Below are 21,470 nucleotides of genomic sequence, written 5' to 3' on the forward strand. Positions count from 1 at the left end.
ACTGGAGTTCTAAGTACATACAGCTATGCCTGGTATTTACATGGGTTCTGGGTATCTGAGCTCAGGTCTTCATGCCTTTACAGCATCACTTTGTCCATTGAGCTATCTCTGTAGCTGTTTGTCAGAGCAAGACAGAGGGGAAGATGGGTGTATGTGGGAGGGGGAAGGACTTTCAGGTCGTCATTGTCATCATCTTGCTGGAATGAGCAGTCTCTGTGAAGTATGGTTAAATGGAAACCCAAAAGCTCTTCAAAGTAGCTTACTTATTTACTGAAGAAATGTATATTTCCAGGCATGATGGCACTTGCCTGTAATTTCTTCTACTTTGAGGCAGAAGCATAGTGTGTTCAAGGGCAGACTGGACAACATAGCTATACCTTGTCAGCAAAAAAGAAAAATAAGAAGGAAGAAAGGCCTAAAACAATGTGAGTACCTACTATGTGTCAGATATAACTACGTGTTGAGATACAATGGTGAATAAATTAAACATAGTCTTGGTCATATGAAATGGTCAACACTCACTCAATCTGATTTCATTGACATTAATGGTAACACTCACATCTCTATGTTCATATCCTATTGTGTGCACACTTCCTTAATTAGTACCCTTTCCCAGAAGACTTATCCAACAAACATTTTATATGGGCTTTAATAAACACCAGCACTCATTTAAGCTCTGTGAAAGCCTTGTGAGGTTGGCATTATTACCATCTTCTACACCTTACAGATAAAGGCACTGGGCTAAGAGATATTAAGTAACTTGTTCAGAGTTACAGTTAGCGTAAAAGAGGAGTTGTGACTTGACCCAGGTTGGTCTGACTCCCGTATACATATCCTTAACAAATACTATGTGTAACGATAAATCTTTCCGCCAGCCACCTACCTCAGCCACAATGTTAGGACCCCCCCCCCAAGATAACAACACACAGAGACTTTTATTAGGTACAATGCTGCTGGCCAATGACTAGGATTTCTTATCTGCTATCTCTGTCTTAAGTACCAACCATAATTATTAATCTATATATTTTATAAAGACTTATCTGATGGAGGACACTGGCCGCATGTGTCTTCTCTTGTTGGGCTCATATGGCGGCTCCAGAGAAGAGAGGGGGAGGAAGAGGAGGAGAGTGACTTCCTGTTACTATAAATCTTTCTGCCAAAAGCCGCCTGAGCCCCACCGCCACGTGTGAGCTTTACGCCAGCCACCTGCCCGAGTTAGGCCCAAATAAATACACAAGAAACTTGTATTAGGTACAATGTTGCTTGGCCAATGACTAGGATTCTCATCTGTTAGCTCAGTCTCAATTATCATACACCTATATATTTTATAAGACATATCTTATTGGATGCCTTATTGGCGTCCCTCCTTGCCGGTGGCTCATATCCTGCTGCTGGAGGAGGCGGACGGGGGAAAAAAGGGACCCTTCCTGTTTCTCCTTCGCTTAAATATGAGTCTCCTTGCTATGTCACTTCCTGCCTGGATCACAAGACTTCTTTTTACTACATTTCCCAGAATCCTCTTCTACTCCTAGTCCCACCTAACTTGCTTCCCTATTGGCCAACAATACTTTATTTATCAACCAATTAGACAAACATATACACAAAAGGACCTCCCCCATCAACTAGGAGCTCAAGAAATTGGGACAAGTTCATTTAATTCCCTCCTGCTAATGGTGATGCCACACTCCATACTGTTACTTTACAGCCCCAAGCATACAATGTAGACTACACAGACACAGATAACCACAGACTGTCCTGGAGGGCCTGGGACTGAACATGCAGCAGCAGCAGCAAAGGACAGCTCCAAAGTTGGGGGTTGGGGAGAAAGAGTAGGTGTGTATGTAAAAGGAATTCTTGAAAATTAGCACAAAACTGAACTTGGAAGGTCTAAAAATCCTAGGCAAAAAGGAAAATGTGATGAGTCAAATGATTTTATCAGTGGTGGCCCAAGGACCTGTGAAGTAGTTAAAGGCCTCAGTGTGCCATCTTTGGTGCATGGTTTGCAGCTTTCATTGTCCTTCACAGTGTTTTACTTTGGTGACTCTGCTGCTGTGTGTGTTTGTTCCCTCCCCTATATTTCACAGCTCTGCTGTGTATTACTTGAGATTGTAGTTCATTGTGCCAGCCAGCTAGAGAATAGTATTTATTGAATTTAGCACCTGCTGTGTACATCACACAAATGGAGGTTTAGGATGAAGGTTTATGAAAGTCAAGGTTCTTGCCTCTAGAGATGCTTATACTCCAGCTAAAGGGGTGATTGAGCACAACCCTTGTAAAGAACTCAAATGGAATTGTTTCCAAACAAATATACATGTAATAGAAATTACCAATGTATTTCCACAGGATTGCACAGGCAGGGGTCAGTCCTGGAAGACTTTCCTTGGGAGCTGGTTTTGATCCTGAAGGGTGATACAGAGCCAGCCATGAAGACAGGAAGTGAACTAAGTGTAAGAAAGGGTAAAGATAGCTGGCTGGGTAGTGGTGGCACATGCCTTTAATCCCAGCACTCAGGAGGCAGATCTCTGTGAGTTTGAGGCTAGCCTGGTCTACAAAGTGAGTGTCAGGATAGGCTCCAAAGCTACACAGAGAAATGCTGTCTCGAAAAACAAAACAAAACAAACAAAAAACAAAAAAAGAAAGAAAGAAAGAAGGAAAGAAAGAAGGAAAGAAAGAAAGGAAGGAAGAAAGGAAGTGTAAAGACATTCAAGTGAAGGACAGGACCAAGAAAAAGGAAACAAGGAAGGCTATGCCTGAATTTCGTGTGTGTGTGTGTGTGTGTGTGTGTGTGTGTGTGTGTGTGTGTGTGTACGAGCGCTTGTGCACTTCAACAGGAAGAGGCTCTAGAGAACAATGGAGGGTGCCTCATTTTATGTAAATCATATCTTTGGAAATACAGTGCAGTCAAAAGTTGTTGAGTGTCTGTTGTGTTTAGGGACTGAACTGGATGTTTCAATGTACAAACCTATCCTGTAAAGTGGGCATTATTTCCTATGGGTCTCCAGGGAGGTTAAGTGCCAATGTCCTGTATTTGTTAAAGGGTAGAATTCCACATGTAAGACAGGTTGCTTGACTTACATGCCCACACCTTGTGTATCACACACAATGTTTTTAAATGTTGGCTATTTAAGATACACTAGTGGTAGTATTTGGTATTCTGGACAAAAATGATCTATAGTATCTAGACTTTTACTTTCAAGGGATTGAGTACACTAAGTGTACAGCAAGAAAGAGTAAATATACAAATAGATAACACCATCAAACCAGGTATCTAAAACACCCAGAAGAAACAAGAGAAGTCCAATTGGAGTTCCTGAGTGAGAGATGTCCAGTGTGTTCTCTTGTGGATGGGCTTCTGCCATTTTGTTGCCAGCATAGGCATTTTAAAGCATAGGACAAATAATATTAACTTCTGTTCTAAATGTTTAGCCTTCTTGCTGTTCTTAAGGGTGCAACTTAATTTTTTTTAAAATCACCTTTATATAGACTTTGGAGAGCCCTTTTGAGGGTCTTACCCTGCCTGGGGAGTGGAGGGGGGATGGCTAAGGGCAGGTGGGATGTTGGGGGGGAGGGAGAGGGAGAAGGGATTGACATCTGAAGCAAGCTTGTTCCTAATTTGAACTAATAAAAGAAAAGAAAAGAAAAAGAAAAAAAATCACCTTTATAGTTGGGCAGTGGTGGCACACACCTTTGATACTAGCACTTGGGAGGAAAAGGCAGGCAGATCTGTATGAGTTCAAAGCCAGCCTGCTCTATAGGGGAATTCCAGGACAGCCAGGGCTACAAAGAGAAATCATGTCTCAAAAAACGGAGCCAAACCAAACCAAACCAAACTATTTAGTATGTAGGAGTGCCTCTGTAAGTGTTTGCATGCTATGGTATACTTGTGGAGGTCAAAGAACAACTTGAAGAAGTTGGTTCTTTCAGTCCACCATTTTGAGTCCTGCAGATTGGACTCAGGTCATCAGGCTTGGAGGCAAGGGCTACTACCTTCTAAACCAAGTAGGTGCAATGTTTTTAATGCACTGAGCTGTTTGTTTTACTCCTTTCTCCCTGTCACAGGGTTAGGGAGCTAGTGTGTCTCAGGACAGGGAGTCTTGCTGGACACTTTAGACAAGCTTGTTAAAATGTAGGCTAGGAGGAACCCTCCTTGCCCCAGAGTCATCTTTCCCCAAGCTCACGCAGCAAAATCTACTGAAGTCACACTCTACAAACTTCTGTCTTTCCCTTAACTTTTATTTTTTAAAAAGAATTTTTTTTTTTAAAGACAAGGTTTCTTTTTAGCCCTTGTTGTCCTGGAACTTGCTCTGTAGACCAGGCTGGCCTTGAACTCATAGAGGTCCTCTTGCCTTTGCCTCTTTTGTCACCACCTACTGGCCCTACAAACAATTTTTAGGGAAAGGGTAAAGGTTTATTTTGGCTGCCTGCACGATCGTATTTTATTTCATCAAATAGAGATGGCTGTCTCCATTTGACAAAAGACAATGAAAAACAAAATAATCCTTGATAACATTTTCTAGGTCACACTGTCCATCAGGTAGATAATCCTGCCCAATTTCTCAGGAACAAAAAGTCTAACTCAGGTTGTGGAGACTAGGTGTAAAAAGCGCAACTTGTGTCCAAACCAAGTGGACTGTCCAAGCACGAGGATAGGGAGAAACAGATGGTAGGAGAAGCTGGGAGCTATCAGCACTGGGTGCAGCACTCCAGGGCCAGGGACTCCAGGCTCGGGCTGGGAGGCGTGGCGGGGCCGGGCTCCAGGTTGCGCGTGCGCGCATCCTCGACACCACGCCCACTCCACCGCCCTTTCTGCGCCGGCGCGCCGCGCAGTCCCGCCCCTCCTTCCTGCGGCGCTCTGGGGACCATGGCCGATCCTCGCGTGAGGCAGATCAAGATCAAGACAGGCGTGGTGAAGCGGTAAGGAACGGCCCGCGGCGCTGTGGCCTCTGCCTGCTCTTCTCTCCTCACCGCCCGGGAGGTTCGGTGGAGCGTAGGCCCGAGGCGGGCGCAGCGTCCAGGCCTCGAAGGGCGGGCGGGACGCGAGGGGCCGCACATGTCCGGGCCAGCGCTGGCCTGGCCGCCCTGCGTGCAGGGATCGGGGCGACCGCGGCCCGGCCCGGCCGTCCTCGGCTCCCGTGGGTGCGAGAAGGAGAGTGGCCTGCGGCTGGAGGGCCTTGGCCTGCGCGCGCCGGGCGGCGGCTCGCTCAACTTCGCCTTGAGGAGGCGGAGTCCACCCTGGTCTGGGCTCAGGTGGACTTGACAGAGCACAAGTTTAAGGGACGTCGAGAGCACGGCCTACCCATAAGGGTGGTGGAGCCCTGTCTGACTCCCAGACTTTAGGAGCTGGGCGTGAACTTGAGCACCTCTGCAAACTTTTCCCCTGAAGCTTGCCCCAGAACTGTGGGATGCTGCCTCCCATGAGTAGGCCAGTCTTGTGAATTGCCTTGATTCTCGACTGCTAGTGCATACTTTCAGTGCTCATTAGAACTATTTTGTTAAGATCCAAGGTGATTAAACTGTGAAACATTGCAAGAGAAGAGATACACAGCCTCCTTATGAAGCAGGTCATTCTGCATTGGGAATAGCTCTTTCCTGTTGGCCCTTCTCTCCGCCGTTTATTGATGTTCCTATCAGAGGGAGGACAACCTGGGAAGGAAAGTCACTTTTGAAAGACTGCCCCTAAGTTTTAGTTCTTTGCACAGTACTTTGGAAGTTTTTGTTACAAAGACAGCTATGAGATGATGAGTGGTAGGGAAATGCACAACTGGCTCTGAATTGTGGCTGTGTGTAGTCTTCAAATTCTCTGTGTAGCCTTGGCGTCCTGGAACTTTCTCTGTAGACCAGACTGGCCTTGAACTCACAGGAACACCCCCCACCCCTGCCTCGACTCTCTGCCTTCCAAGTGCTGGGATCAGTGGTGTGCATCACCACGGCCTGATGTGACTTCAAATCTTGATTCTGCCATTGATTTTATGTATTCTGAAACACATCACATTGCACTATGCCTCTTTTACTGAACTTGTAAGATAGAGTCTAAATTTAAATTCCCCTTGTGTTCAGCTATTGAAAGAAATGCCTGCTATGCTGTTTGATAACAATATGTTCAAGTAAATAGTGCCTGGTGTTGGGATACACTGTAAACATTTTCTTGGTCAGGAACATGCTTAATGAAGTTTAAAAAACCTGAAATGTATCTAAAGTCATACTTGAAGTTAGTAGCAGAGCAAGCAAATGAAGCAAAGTTTCTGATTACAACTGGGATGCTGGGGTGGAGCGTTGGAACTTGCCAAATAATCCACACCATCCCTCAGCCCACAGTTCTGCTCTCTTTAGTCAGACTTTCTTTGGCTGTGTCATTTGCATATTGCCTGTTTGGCAGAGGAGAACCAGGTGTGTGAGAGAATGCTTTAAAGTAGGTATCATGAGAAATGGTTTGTAATGTTTTCCCATTAATTGATATGTCCTTAATATTTATCATCCTTGTGTTCTGTATACTGTTCTATAAGTTTATTCAGTTTAAGTAGTTATATCCTCATAATACATATGCTAGAGGATTGTTTTTTAAGAACTAAGTTGTGAGGCTTTCATAGATTCTCAGATGCCTACATAAACTGCCTGGAAATAGGTAGAGTTTTGTTTGGAGTCTAACAGGGCATTGATGGGGACAAGTATACATATTTCACTAAATTAATAATTTTCATGAAACTTCATAATTTACCATAATCTCAAATTGCTCATATACATTAATGAAAATGTGTATCATACATTTCTTTCATGGCTCTTTTGTTGACATTTTAGTGCAGCATTTCCTCTTACATACTGAAAAACTAGGAAATATACTTTTAGAATTTGTATTTCACTTGTTGATTGCTAATATTTTGGCTTGCTGTATAAAGTCTACATCCATAATATTACTTTCTTATATTTCCTGAGAACTTATTTTACTGGGATTCTCTCTTCTGTGTTAGATATACTGAGTCAGAATTCTACATTTTATCACACCCAAAGGGGAGCATGGATGAGGCAGATATTAATTGTCAGGGAAGAATGATCATGGTCCTTCTATATATGTTTACATTTTTATAATAAAAAGCACTTAAAAGATAAGCTTTTTCCCCTTCAAATTTAGTTTCAAAGACTTCTTAATCAGCTTCATGATTCGGGAATGTTCTTGGTTTTGTGAAAGGAATTCCTGTTCATTAGGTTTGTTGTATTTTTTAAAATTACTTTTATTTACTCTGTGTATGGAAGGGAGGCCTTTGTGACACTGTCAGAGGACAGTTTTCAGGAGTCCACTCTCTTTTTCTACCATGTGGGACCTGAGAGATAAAACTCAGGTTGTCAGATTTCACAGCAAGCTCCTCTTACCTGCTGAGATATCCCATCAGTCCTTGACATCTATTTTTTTTTTAAAGTGGTTTCAAGTCATTCATAACCCCAGTTCATTTTGTTTTTCCTTTCAAAGTTAAGAGCCACTAGAATTTATATTCTAGGTTTTTGTCGTAGAGTTCATTTTGGATAGATTATACTGTGACATTTATTAAAATCTACTACAGGACATGTGATTCAGAAGTTCCCAATTTTGGGATTTTAGGAAGGAATCTAGACAGAGAGATTGAGAGTTAAGGGAGTATAGAAACAGAACGTAAAATAGATGGTAGTTGGTGTCAGGGAGATAATGCAAAGAGTACAAGATTACAATCTGATTGTGATGGCAAAATGGTGAAAGCAGTCCGATGTATTTTAAATGGAGGTAAAAGTGAGTTTCAAGGGTATAGTACTTTAGCTGGTGTCTTAGTTACTCTTCTTTTGCTGTGAAGAGATACAGTGACCAATGCAACTTAGAAAAGAAAACATTTAATTGAGGCTTTGTTTACAGTTTCATAGGGTGAGTCTGTGTCCATCCTGGTGGGAATAAGGCAGCAGGTAGACAGGAATGGTGTTAGAGAAGTAGCTGAAGGCTTAAATCTTATTCTCAAGTTGGAGGCAGAGAGAGCCAGAGACTGGGCCTGGTATGGGCTTTTGAAACCTCAAAACCCATACCCAATGGCACACCCCCTTATACAAAGCTCCAAATAGCTCCACTGGTTAGAGACCAAGATTCAGATATGTGCAACTATGGGGGCCATTATCATTCAACCCAACACAAGTGGGAAATAGTAAGAGCTTCACAGTGCCTTCATCCCAGAGGAATGTTACCTATACGATGACAAGTCAGAGGAGAGAATAAGTCACTAGGAATAGGAAAGAGTCTACTTAAGAATGCTAGACAGCAGTGAGGCTGGCCTGGTCTGAGCCTCTGATGAAGAGGGGTCCTTAAATATGTCCTCTCAGTCACAAGGATTTTTTTCTTTTTAGGATTAATTCAGGCTGTAAAAATAGATATGTGCACTAGCTAGGGGTAATTAAATGACATTTCTCTGAGCAATCAATTTTGTTAACATGTGACTCAGTACAGATTGACCATCCCTCACTGAAAAATCAGAAATTCAAAATGTTTAGAAATCTAAAATTTTTTGAATGCTGATTCCACATTGAACATGTTCAGATTTTGGAGTTAGGGGATATTCAAGTGGTAAAGTTTATGCAAATATTCCAAAATCTGAAATTTGAAACACATTTGGTCCCAAGTATTTCAGTTAAGTGATACATGGACAATAGTGGGCATTGTTGGTAGATTTGATCTGTGTCTTAGTTACCTTTTTGTTGCAGTGATAAACACCACTACCAAAAGCAACCTAAGTAGCACAGGGTTTATTTCATCATCTTTAACTTCTGGGTAACAGTTGGACACTGAGGGACACCAAGGCAGGAACTCAGGTAGCAACCTGGAGGCAGGAACTGATGCAGAAACAGTGGAGAACTACTGCTTACTGCTTTGCTTTCCAGGGCTTGTGCAGTCTGCTTTCCTATACAGCCCAGGACCACCTCTCCAGAGTGACACTGCCCAGGGCTTGGTGTTCTCATATCAATCATTAATCAAGAAAGTGCCTATAGGTCAGTCTGATGGAGACAGTTCCTTAATTGAGTGTCCCTCTTCCTGGGTGACTTTAATATGTGAAATTGATTTAAAAAAAAAAAACTAACTATGCAGTTAATCTAAATCTTTATAAAAGATTCATACCTATATTTTTTACAGATTACTACATTTTCAGGTATCTGTGATGTGTCCCAGCTAGTCAGGCTACTCCTGCTGGGAATGACCAAATAATATTACCAATTTTTTTCCTCAGTGCGGATCTGTGAAATTACTATCAGCTCTCTGGTGTTTGTTCATTGGCATATAAGTGGCATCAATTGTCCTAATTTTCCTGGACTGGAGTTTCCTAGGATGTGGAACATTATCTGTTAAAACTGTAGAAACCCAGGTAAACTAAAGTGATTGGTCATCTTCTGTATACTGAGCTCCTGTATCTCTATTTTGTATATGTGTAATTTATTTGGAGGCTGTTGAGGGTATACCTATATACTGTCAACCTGTATACATCAGGCCTTACTTAACTTAAAAGGTGTGACATAAATCCAAATCCTTTCCGTAGTATCTTTTTTTCTGTATTAGTTATTTAGAAATATTTTCATTAAAGTAGAGGAAAATTAGGACTTGTTTTCTTGACTATGTGTCAAGATGTGGTATTTTAGCTAGGTGACTTTTGTCTACTCTACATTTCCAAGTAGGATTTGTGTTTATAAGTTTGTTGTTAGACATATGGTGAAAAGAAATTCTACAAGGAAAAAATGTTTTAATCCATTTAATTTAAAAGGTGACTTTTGACTTTAAAGCCAACTTTTAGTAAAGCCTGATAAGCTAGCCCACTGGTGAGTGAACTAATTGATTAAAAATACTTTATTAATGCATCTTTTTATAACCATTTTAGATTGGTAATAACTTAAAATCCAGTGTGAACAAAGAATGTTAAAGTATTAGAAATCTCACTGACATTGCCCCATAGTTTTCCTCTGATTAAATGAAAGTGACACCAGGAGATTAGAATGAGACTGGGACAATTCACACTGCAATTGTGTTGCTTTAACTTTAACAATCTTTTAACACTCTTGTTTAAATGTAGCTGACATACCATAATTACAAATCTACAAGCCTTGATTATAGAATTTTACATCAGGAACCTGTAGGGACATTACATTGATTTTTTTTTTTTTAATAAAACGCTGTTCCCAAACTGCCATCTTCCCAAGTTTGTATATACCTACATTTATGGTATAAGAATGTGTTGTCTGTATATATATATACAGAATATCTTAGAGAGCAGGAACTGAAAACAAAATTATGTATAGTCCTTACTAGGTTTAATATGTATTATAGAAGCATAAAAAGTGAAAAGTATACATAGTCAGGTAGACAAAGTTTTCTTTCCTAAGCTTTGGCTTCAGGTACCATTCCTGTATTTAAAGTAATGATGGATGGAATTGTGATGGGCACTGTGTGGTAAAGGTTATAAACAGCTTTGTAAATGACCCTGGAAGCTTTGCTAGCCTCATCTTTTCCCTTTTTATTCCTTTGTACCATACCTCTTTGGTTGGAGTTTAAAGTCATCTAGAATGGGTGGTGTCTTACTTTAAAATTTATCTAGTGTCTTTTGGAAGTTTTGTAATCAGTGTAGCAAAGTTGTAGACAGAGGCAGCATGAAAGTGGAATGCAGGTGGTCAGCTTGTCATCAACTTCTGCCAGCTACTTGGCAAGCAGGAGCTATGTACCCTGCAGCCACATGTCTCTTCAGGCTGGAAAGGGAAAAGCCAAGACAGTCCCTGATCATCATTTTCCCAACACAGAATACGTTCTGCAAATTGGGTTGGAAAGTGAAGGATCTTTTACTTTACTCTCTTGCTTGCTCCCCACTCTCCATCTGCATCTGTGCACAGGGTACACATACACACACACACACACACACACACACACACACACACACACACACACACACACACACACACCTGTTTTCATTGTACATGTTATTTAGTAGAAATGTTGAGACTCCTTAGTAAGGTTTTGAAATTATGCCAATAGATGCAGTCTACATTTGCAGAAAATAGAATCTTAGGTGTCTGACCTTTCTGTTGTAGTCTGTCATTTCTGATAGTCCTTCATTGAACTTCATAGTGTCTTGGTAGGTTGCTGTTCAGGACCTAGTTCAGGACCTAGATGTTTTGTTGTGGTTGTGGCTGATTCACAGAGCACTTATTTAGCAGCCTCTCAGAGTTTCTCCTGTCTTTGAAGCATCTGATAAAAGGTTAGAAACTAATAGTACTCAGTGAAAGTTCTTTGCCATTAATAAATGAATGATGCTCTCCATAATGTTCCTGAACAATTGAAAGCCACTGAAACAATGGTATTGCTGCACAATAATTGCTCTAATTACTTCTGCTTATGAGAATTAAGCAGACAGAGCCCTAGATTCCACTCACTACCTATCACATCTGTGACTCTAGGAAAGTTGCTTAGCCTTTGAAAGCCCCAATTTTTTTTTAGCTGAAAATGGAATTGACAGTAGTATCTTTTTCATGTTGTTATTGAGAAAATTAAGTAAGGTAACTATGTGAGTCACTTAGCTCAAATGCCTGATATGTAAGTAAAATGATCAGCATATGTTAACTACTGCCATTAATATCTATCTTGGTATGTGCTCTGTAACAAAAAAAAAACTGAGACTAGACAATTTACAAATAATAGAAATGTATTTTTCATAGGGTTAGAGGCTCAGGGTCTCCTTTTTGACAAACTCAGAACTTGATTTTTTTTTTAAATTGTGATAAAATCTTACTTCTTAGTTACTTGTCCAATGTCTGACTGGCCTTGGAGAAGGAAAGAATATGAGGCTTGCATGTTTAAGTAGTTCCTGTGGGGCTGTGTGATGCTGTCTTCCTGTTAATTGTGGGGTGATTCTCTGGTTCCAAGCCCCAGAAAAACCCATCTCTTTTTAATAGAATGAACACTTTGTACCCATGTTATTAACATCTGAGGCAAGGAGAAATAAAAGAGAAACAGTGGCTGTAATAAACAGCCACCCTTAAATGTTCATTCTTCAGGATGACATGATATAAAACATAACATCAAGGATTTACTTAAAGACTAGCAACTTTGAACCAATGTTTAATGTTATAAATGCTAATCTATTGTAGACAAATTTAAATTATATTTTTAAAAGAAAGTTTTTATAGTTTGTATGGAATTAATTAGAACACTGTCCCTACTGTCTCTTAACTAGTGGAATGAGGTTTGTGTCTGTGTGTTTATATTTTTGTTTACCTTTGTTTTACTAAGTTACCCTCATAAATAGATCCACTATTCCAGGTTTAAAATATATATATATATATATTAGATTGTTTGGTTGATAAGGTCCCTTCTGTGCAAGCACAAGGACCCAAGTTTAGATTCCAGCATCAGTGCAAAAAGCAGGCGCTACTATATATATGTGCTTGTAACCCCAGTGCCAGGGAGGTGGAGACAGGAGAAGAATCCTTGAGGCTTGCTGGCCAGCCAGTGTAGCTGAAAACAATGAACTGCAGATTCACTGAAGACCAGCAATGATGGGGCACACCTTTAATCCCAGCATTCAGGAGGATCTCTGTGAGTTCAAGGCCAGCCTGGTCTACAGAGTGAGTTCCAGGACAGCCAAGGCTACACAGAGAAACCCTGTCTTGAAAATTAAAAAAAAAAAAAAAAAAGTTATGGTTGAGAGCTATAGAGAAGACAGCCCAGCCCAACATCAACATCTGACCTCCACACACATGCATCCACACATGCAATCACATGACATGTATGTGTACAAGCACAATTATTTATTTAATCTTTATTTTTGTCATTTATCATACCTTTTATGGAGTACAGTTTAATGTTTCAATGCATTTATAGTAAGCAGCTCACATTAATCGGTATATCTATCACCTCAAACATTTGTTTGGGGAGCATTCAGAATCTCATAAATCTCATTGAATATTATTATAGGTTGTTACTTTTGTGTCACTTTTTAAGTGATAACTGAAAATTGTCCATATTAATTGTGTACCAGGTGTTGTGATTTTGCTGCAGTGATCGATAATGAAACACGAACTTCGAGTTTACTTTCACATGGAGTTTATTGGTAGAAAGGGAAAGAGGGGCTCAGATGGGGTTGGATGGTTAGCTAACCAACCGGAGGCAAGGGAGAGGGAAGGGGGACAGAGAATGACACAGGGGGGGCGATTCGAGTTTAAAAAGGAAAACCAGCACATGCACACTGAGTCATCATTGCAGTTACACAGCTCTGTACTGTATAATGAGTGATGTGGCAAAGACAAGGCCATGTCACTTGTGGGTGCACCGCAGGTTGTCAGAGGGCGGATCAGCATGGCATTTTGTTTCCAGCAGTCTCACCTTGTACTATTAAAAAAAAAAAAAAAAAAAAGTGAGGAGTTGGGTGTGGCAGGTCAGGGAATACCGGCGTTGAGTTCTCAAGACTGCTTACTGATCGAGGAGGGAGGGTGGGGAAGAAGAACACGTTGACCATCCTTGGGGGACCTGTGAAAACTGGGGTGTTGTCACGTCCTGGGTAACTGGTTGCTTCATCGAAGTCCTGGCTGTTTGGAACTCTGGCATCTCTGTAGATCTGGCAAAATGTTAGCAGAGTAGAGAACAAAGTTAGGTTTAAATTTTTTTTTTTTCCTTAGGTCCTGGTACTTGAGGGGAAGATTGTAAGATGAGGGAGGGGTCCCAAAATAAGGGAAGGGAATTCTGGGACCAGAGGAGAGGTTGAATAATATTTATTTGGAGTGAATCTGATGGGTCCAATTTGGCTTTCCTGGAACTTACAAGAGTCTTTTGAGATATTGAAAACATAAGTATTAGACTCATTAGCAGCACATTTATATCAGGGATGACTTGGCTGAAAGCATCAACATTTTAAAAGCTGACAGATATTTTTAGCACAATAAAAAGCACCATAACTCTGAGCTTTTAGTCTTGATTATATCTAGGCTGAATGGAATTTTTCTGGTTACCTTTACTCAGGAGGCACAAATGTTTGGTAGTGTTTGTGTCTCTAGATGTGTGGCTTCCGGTTGGCATTCCTGTAACAACAGCTAATTGGTTGGATTAGAAGTTTTAAGTGAATTATTGAGAGATACATAGGAGATTGATGGGCAGGGTGTAATTAGAAACAGGAGAGTTTAGATCAGCCTGAGGACAGGAAGGAAAGCATATGGGGTTCCCAGTCTGGCAGGGGAGTCTTATTTTTCTGAAATAGGAGGCAAAGTAGTTGATCTCGGTGTCCTTTGAAGCTTAAGACAACAGAATCCTGTTGCAGAAACTGTGTATAGGGGTGAATCTCAGGTGGAGAAGTAAAGGGCTTGAGTGGGATAGGTGAATCCAGTGGGGAAGGCCCTCAAGCTTAGCAGCTGTTGGAATGACAAGAATCACCTTGAAGGGGTCCTGCCATTTAGGGGACAGGGGTGAGGGGGCTGGTCTGGAGGAGAAAGAAGAACCGGATCCCCGATATTAATGGGGGATGTACAGGGGTTGGCACATGGTTGAGGTAGGGAGTGGTCAGTAAAGTCTCGTAGGACGAACAGAGATGATGAAGTAAAGGTATAAGCAGGTGGTCAGGGAGAGGTGAGAGTTTAGGGTGAGATGAAAAGGGGTCATTTGGGGAGAGCCCTAAGCCTGAAAAAAGCCAGAGGCAAGAGCAAGGTGAAGTAAGTGCCTGTGACATTTTAACAAGAACATTGTTTAAAGAATAGTTAGTTCCCTCTACCTTCCCTGAGGACTGGGGGTGATATGGAATATGAAAACGCCAAGGGATGTTGAGAGCTTTTGATAGAGTTTGGAAGATCTGAGAGGTAAAGTCAGGGCCATTGTCTGACTGAAGAGAGGCTGGAATCCCAAACTGGGGAATAATTTCCCTGAGAAGGATGTGGGAGACTGCCTGGGATTTTTTGTTAGTGGTTGGAAATGCCTCTACCCACCCCGAGAGGTATCAGCTAGTCCCAGGAGGTATTTAACTCGACTGACTGTGGGCATGTGGGTAAAGTCAAGTTGCCAGTCAGTCCTTGGGAGAGAGCCCCTGGCCTGGTGGGTGGGAAAAGGGGGACTACGATACCTGGAGTTACGGTCTGACATCTGACAGGTTTTACCAAAGGCAGTGATAGTTCTTAAGAAATGTAAGTCCTCAGAAGTGGGTCGGAGGTGAGTCTTGACAGAGAGAGAACCTTACTGTTGGGGTGGAAGAGCTGGTGTAAATAGGACAGAATTTGTCAAGTGTCAGGAGGTGGCTGGGAGGATGTGGGTTGTAGTGTATGGATTCCCTGTGGTGGGTGAGGTAGATCTGGGTCTCGGAGGGCTGCAGCCCTAGCTGCTTCATCAGCCTGGTTGTTGGCCCTAGAGATAATGGAGCTGTCAGTCTGATGAGACCGGCAGTGAATAATTCCTATAGCTTTGGGGAGGTGAGAGGCCTTTTAGCATAGCTATAATATAACCTGAGTTAGTTATGGATCCTCCTTTTGTATTAAGTAGCCCCCCACTCTTTCCAGATAGCAGAGTGGGACAGGAGGATATGAAAAGCATATTTAGAGTCTGTGTAAACATTTAGGCAATGTCCCTGTGCTAATTGGAAGGCAAGGGTAAGGGCTGTTAATTCAGCCTGTTGGTTAGTAGTGTGGATGAAGAGTGCCCATGTCTCCACCTGGTATCTGACACTATGCCATAGCCTGCTCTACTGTCCCCTATTGTAAAAAGGAGCTGCCATTCGTGTACCAGGTATAGGTGGCCTGAGGTAGTGTGCCTTCCTGTATGTGTGAAGGATGGAACAATAGTTCTCTAAGGTTTCAATGCAGGAATGAGATGGAGAATACTTAGTATTAGGCTGATAGTTGAGATATTGAGGGGTGGGCAGGATTGGAAAGTAAGTGTGGCATCTTCTACCAGGGCCACCTGGAGGGAAAAAACTTGGGAAGAAGGTAGAGTTTGCAAGCCTCTGTAAGTTAGGAGATGAGACAGGTTGTGGTGGGAGAAGATAGTGATGGGTGGCCCAAAGCTTAGTTCCTTTGACCACGGATAAGGAGCTCAGCAGCTGCTAAAGCACTTATGCAGGATGCCCATCCTTTGGGTAGTCAGGTTTAGTTTCTTCAACAGATATGCAACAGGTGCAGAGGAAGGTCCTAGCTGGTGACTTAGAACTGCAATGGCATGTCTCTCCTTTTCTGCTATGTAGAGGGAGAAAGGACAAGTTGGGTCTGGAAGATGAAGGCCTAGGGCCTGGAGAAGAGCCTGTTTGAGTTTCTGAAAGGTCTTAGTAACAGTTAAGGAGAGGTTCATATGGAGAATCAAGAGCTGCTCATATAAGGAACGAGCAAGGAGAGAGTAAGAGGGGATCCAGGAGTGTAAGAAGCCTTTATCCTAGAAATGATAAGAAGCCTTCTATTCCTAGAAATGATAAAAATCTCCTCTTTAGTAGAAGGAACTGCAACTGACTGGATTAGGTTTTTTCTGTCTAAGGTAATAGCTTTGTGAGTTGGGGTAATGGTAGGTGACCTGAGGAGTATACAGTTGAACCTTAGAAGGTGAGACTCTATAGCCCCTGCTGGACAGGAAATTTAGAAGAGCAGAGGTGTGTTAGTCTGGCTAACTTCTAAGGACAGTATTCAAAGTAAAATATCATCTACATATTTTATGAGCTTATATTTGGGGAGAGACAGAGAGAGCAGGTCAGAAGCCAGAGCCTGGCCAAGTAAGTGTGGGCTGTCCTGGAAGCCCTGAGGTAGGATGGTCCAGAAGAGCTGAGTGGAGGCATGAGTGTCAGGGTCAGTTCAGGTGAAAACAAAGATGTTTTGAAACCGGGTGTTGAGAGGTATAGAGAAAGAAGCATCCTTGAATCAGACAATAGGTCCCATTAGGTTTTTTAACTGCCAGTATAGGGGTGTTAAAGGGAGAGCAGGTAGGATGAAGTAACTTTTTCCTTAGGAGGTCAGAGATAGTAGGTTTAAGTCCCCTAAGGCTCTGGAGTGGAGTGGGTACTGGACTTGAGCGATGTACTTTGAGGGGTCCGTAACTAGATGACAATGGGGGAGTGGTGTCTAGCCATAGAAGGGTTTTGGGTGTCCCAGACTTTGGGGTCTACCTGAGAGGCTGGTAGAGGGAACAATATATTGGAACCTGCAGGGTGAGTGGTTAGGAGGAGGAGGAGGAGGAGGGGAGCCGCTGGCGAGTCAGCGGAGTTAGGCAAATGTGGGATGCAAAAGAAATAGAAGCTCCTACCTTGGCTAAAAGATCCCTCCCCAGTAATGGCACAGGACAAGTTGGTATAACCAAAAACGAATGAGTGAGGGAAATTCCCCTGAAAATGCAACTGAGTGGTGGAGTCTGATGAGGTAAGTAAGGATGTCCTCCTACCCCCACAATAGAGAGACGAGGAGAGATGGGTCCCCAAAACTTCCTTAGGATTGAGTATGTGGTACCAGTGTCCAAAAGGAAGGAGATGGATCGCCCTGATACTTTAATGTCTACCTGGGGCTCCCTGTCTAAGATGACAGTGGTCAGGTAAAGAGCCTGGAACCCCTCATTTGTCATCGTCCATGGCCAGGGCTAGGAAGTCACCTAGAGGGTGGTCTGTGTCTGATGTCCTCCTGTCTCGAGAGGCATGGGGACAGTTCACTGACCAGTGACCCTCTTCCTGGCATTTTGGACATGGTTTGGGTGGCACTCGGGGATTAGGACAAGCCCAGGCCCAATGCCCTTCCTGATCACATTTGAAGCATGGACGCTGCGGTCCTCGAGTCCCGGAGGGCAAGAGATCCTGGGCAGAGGCTGGTCAGATGGCCTCAGCCAGCATCTGGTACTTGTGTTTATGGGCCTTGTTATCTCTCCCATGGTACACCTTTTTTGTTGTTGTTGTTGTTTTTCAAGACAGGGTTTCTCTGTGTAGCTTTGGAGCTTATCCTGGCACTCGCTCTGGAGACCAGGCTGACCTCAAACTCACAGAGATTCGCCTGCCTCTGCCTCCCGAGTGCTGGGATTAAAGGTGTGCGCCACCAATACCCAGCACTCTCATGGTACACCTTAAAAGCCACTCTTATAGCCTCTGCCTGTGGGGTTAGGGGTCCTCTCTCTAGATGCTTAAGTTTAGCCCTAATGTCAGTGTAGCTCTGAGGAAAAAAAATGCCATAAGGAGTTGTCTTCCCTCTATCCCCTCAGGTTCTAGGTTAGTATACTGCAAAAAGGCCTGTGTAAGGCATTGTAGGAACTGAGGGATTTTCTGTTTTGTCCTGAACTACATCTAGAAGCTATTCATAGTTTATTGGCTTCAGGGCAGCATTATGTAGACCAGCCATGAGGCAGGTTGTAAACTGAACTCTAGCCAAAATTCCTCCTGAGGTGTTAGGTGTTACAGTCCCATTGTGGTTCCTGATCTGGAATAGCCTCTGTCCCAATAGGGTGAGCAGGGTGGGTTTGTTGCAGATAGATAGAAGAAAGCTTGGACATAGGGTAACTCGTTCCATCTTCTGGTGCGCTGACAGTAATTAGAGAGATCCTGTAAAATATCAGGATCCAGAGAACCATTTGGTGGTCAATGAAACTTGTCATCTATGGGGTATCTGGGCCATTTTTTAGTACTGAGGTGAGTCTGGATGCCTTAACAAACGGCATGAAGTGAAGGGCTTTTAAATTTTCTAGAAGACATCCCAGTGGAGTGGATGGGTTTATTTGTTTTGCTTGTTTATTTCTCATGGGTAAAGCAAACAAGAAAACAAAAATGGCAAAATTCACTCTTCGAGAGTGTTGCCAGGGCAGGGCTTGAGAGGACAGAAAGCCTGAAAGGTAGAAAATCTGCCGAAGGCTGGGAGCTGAAAGACTGCAAAAAAAAAAAAAAAAAAAAAAAAAAAAAAAAAGCCGTCGAAGGAGCTGAAACTGTTACTGATGGACCTCACCCTGGGAAATGTACCAGAAGTGATCGTCAGTGAGAGGGATCCACTGAAACCTTAAAGGTCGTGGCTGGGTATTCCCCCACCTCCAAGAACACTGGAAGGGTGTCAGAAACTCAACAGTCAATCCTTGGGGTTCAGGGAGACGTTTATGTGACTGAGAGGGGGTTCCCCTACCGAATAGTAGCTGTTGTTGCATGTAGAGTCCCAGCGAACTGGTGAGATGGAAAATGGGTCGTTGGTTCAGGTGTTAGGGTCCCCTTGGGTTGCTTCATGCCGCCAGCGGGCGAGATTGGAGGGGGGCTAATCTGGGTTGGGCGTCAATGTTGTGATTTTGCTGCAGCGATAGGTAATGAAACAGGAACCTCGAATCAACAAACCCATGTGGAGTTTATTGGTAGAAAGGGAAAGAGGGGGGTCAGATGAGGTTGGATGGCTAGCCAACCGGAGGCAAGGGAGAGAAAGAGAAGGGGGGAGATGCGAGCTTAAAAGGGAAAACCCGTGCTTGGGCACTGAGTCCTCAGGCATGCGCAGTCTTCGCATAGTTACATAGTACCGAATGACACGGCGATGGTGTGGCCACGTCTCTTGTGCATGCCCTGCCTGTTGTTGGGGGGCGGGGGGTGTGGGGTGGGTGTGGGTGGGGTGGGAGGTGGGGTCAGCATGGCGTTTTGGTTCCAGCACCAGGTACTGTTTCAATACCTGCATATATTTCATAAAGTTTAAATATGGGTTCTTCATCCTTTCTACAAGCATTTTGAGATGTACAGTGGATCTGTAGTCAGTCTGTGTAGTAGCACACAACAGAGCTGTTCGTGCCTGTCACTATGACTTAGTGCCGTTGCCACAGATTGTTACTGCTGTTTCTAAAGCATAAGAATAGTAGGGTTGGGCCTGGAGAGTTGGCACTACCATAGTGAGAGAAAGACCCCTTCTTGTGTTACAAAGAATTGCAGTTTGCAGAAATAACATTCCATTCCTTACCATGCCTGTCACCAAGCCAGCGATTTTCAGTATGTTCAGTGGATTCCTTTGAGTTCCTATGCCTCTTTCAGGGTTTCTGTGAAGCAGAAGTTACTTGTGTAGGAATACTAGGACATGTTTTGCCCTTTTCAAATGCATTGTGTTGGCGTGGGAGGAGAGGGTATGCTTGTTTGTCTTCCTCAGACACCATCCACCTTAGTTTTCTGAGATTGGGACCTAGGCTCTCCAATTTGTCTATGCTAGTTGACTAGTGAGCCTCTGAAATCTATCCAGCTTTTTCATTTGGATCCTGAGGATTGAACTCTGGTCCTCAAGTTTGCATAGCAAGCATTTCACTGACGGAGCTATCCCTGCAGTCTCCTTTTTCATGTGCTTTTTTACTCACAGTTTTCCAGGAGCTATGCGACACTACAACAGAATGCAGAATTAAAAATACTGCTACTTGTGTAAATTTAGACAAAGACTTGCAAAAATGTAAAATGCTACCATTTTCACTATTTATTTTGAAAATAGAATTACTTTTTATAAAATTGGTTATTTTAACATAATAGCACATTTACTTATATGTATAATGAATGTATGTATAGTGTATGCCTTTGTGTGCATGTGTGTTTGCAGTATGTTGGATGTCCTGCTTTATCATTCTGTTTTATTCCCTTGAAAGAGGGTTTCACTGAACCCACAGCTCACTGTCTTAAGTTGGCTGGCCAGTGGGTCCCAGTGATATTCGGTATCTCTCCCTCTCCTCCCCTCCACCAGCAGTGGGCATGGGAACTCATGCTTGTGCTATGAGTACTGTTACCTACTGAGTCATCCTCCCAGTCTTTTTTTTTTTTTTTTTGGAATTAATTTATATAAACCATACCTCTGTATGGTCCTCAGTCATTTTTTTAATGTAAAAGTATTTTGAAACCATTGCACTAGCTCAGTAAGCAACCATCATCCGGAGCTCAACCCTCATGATTCTAGCCATAGAGGTTTAGGCAGGAGCTGAGGAATTTTAGATGTCCCAAGTCCTGTGTAATTTCTTTTCATGTGACCCTCTAAAAACACTGAAGATTTGTAGTTGGTTTTCTTTTTACTCTTTGCTCTTTTGGGGGCCTGCCTTACTTACTTATGAATGCCTGGCCTTAGCTTGGCTTATTTCTAGCCAGCTTTTCTTAAATTATCCCATCTACCTTTTGCCTCTGGGCTTTTACCTTTCTCTATTTCTGTGTATCTTTTCTTTCCTTCTAATTCCATGTCTGGCAGGGTAGATGGCCTCTAGCATCCTCCGATGGGGGGGAATGTCTGTATGCTGTCAATATGTTTCTCTTATTGGTTGATGAATATGGCTGTTTTGGCCAGTGGACAGGCAGGATTTGGCCAGGTGGGAAATCCAAACAGGGATAGAGAAAGGTAGTAGGCAGAGTCAAGGAAACACCATATATCTACTGGGAAGGTAGGATGCCCAGGCATTCTGCAGTAAGCCAAGACCATGTGGTGATACACAGATTAATAGAAATGGATTAATAATTAATAGAGCTAGCTAATGGGAAGCCTGAGCCAGTGGCCAAACAGTTTATAATTAATATAAGCCTCTGTGT

General features: G+C 42.8%; 1 protein-coding gene across 1 annotated transcript in view; it reads left to right on the forward strand.

Annotated features, from left to right (window-relative positions):
- The first annotated feature begins 4,798 nt into the window (after nucleotides 1-4,798).
- Nucleotides 4,799-21,470, forward strand: part of Tbca (tubulin folding cofactor A) — a 60,560-nt gene continuing 43,888 nt past the window's right edge. Inside the window, exon 1 of the mRNA XM_027401710.2 lies at nucleotides 4,799-4,914. Coding sequence (XP_027257511.1) covers nucleotides 4,862-4,914 — 53 coding nt within the window. The 5' untranslated portion in view covers nucleotides 4,799-4,861. The remainder of the gene's footprint in view (nucleotides 4,915-21,470) is intronic.

This window comes from Cricetulus griseus, chromosome 2 (genome assembly GCF_003668045.3).
Source record: "Cricetulus griseus strain 17A/GY chromosome 2, alternate assembly CriGri-PICRH-1.0, whole genome shotgun sequence".
Taxonomy (NCBI): Eukaryota; Metazoa; Chordata; class Mammalia; order Rodentia; family Cricetidae; genus Cricetulus; species Cricetulus griseus.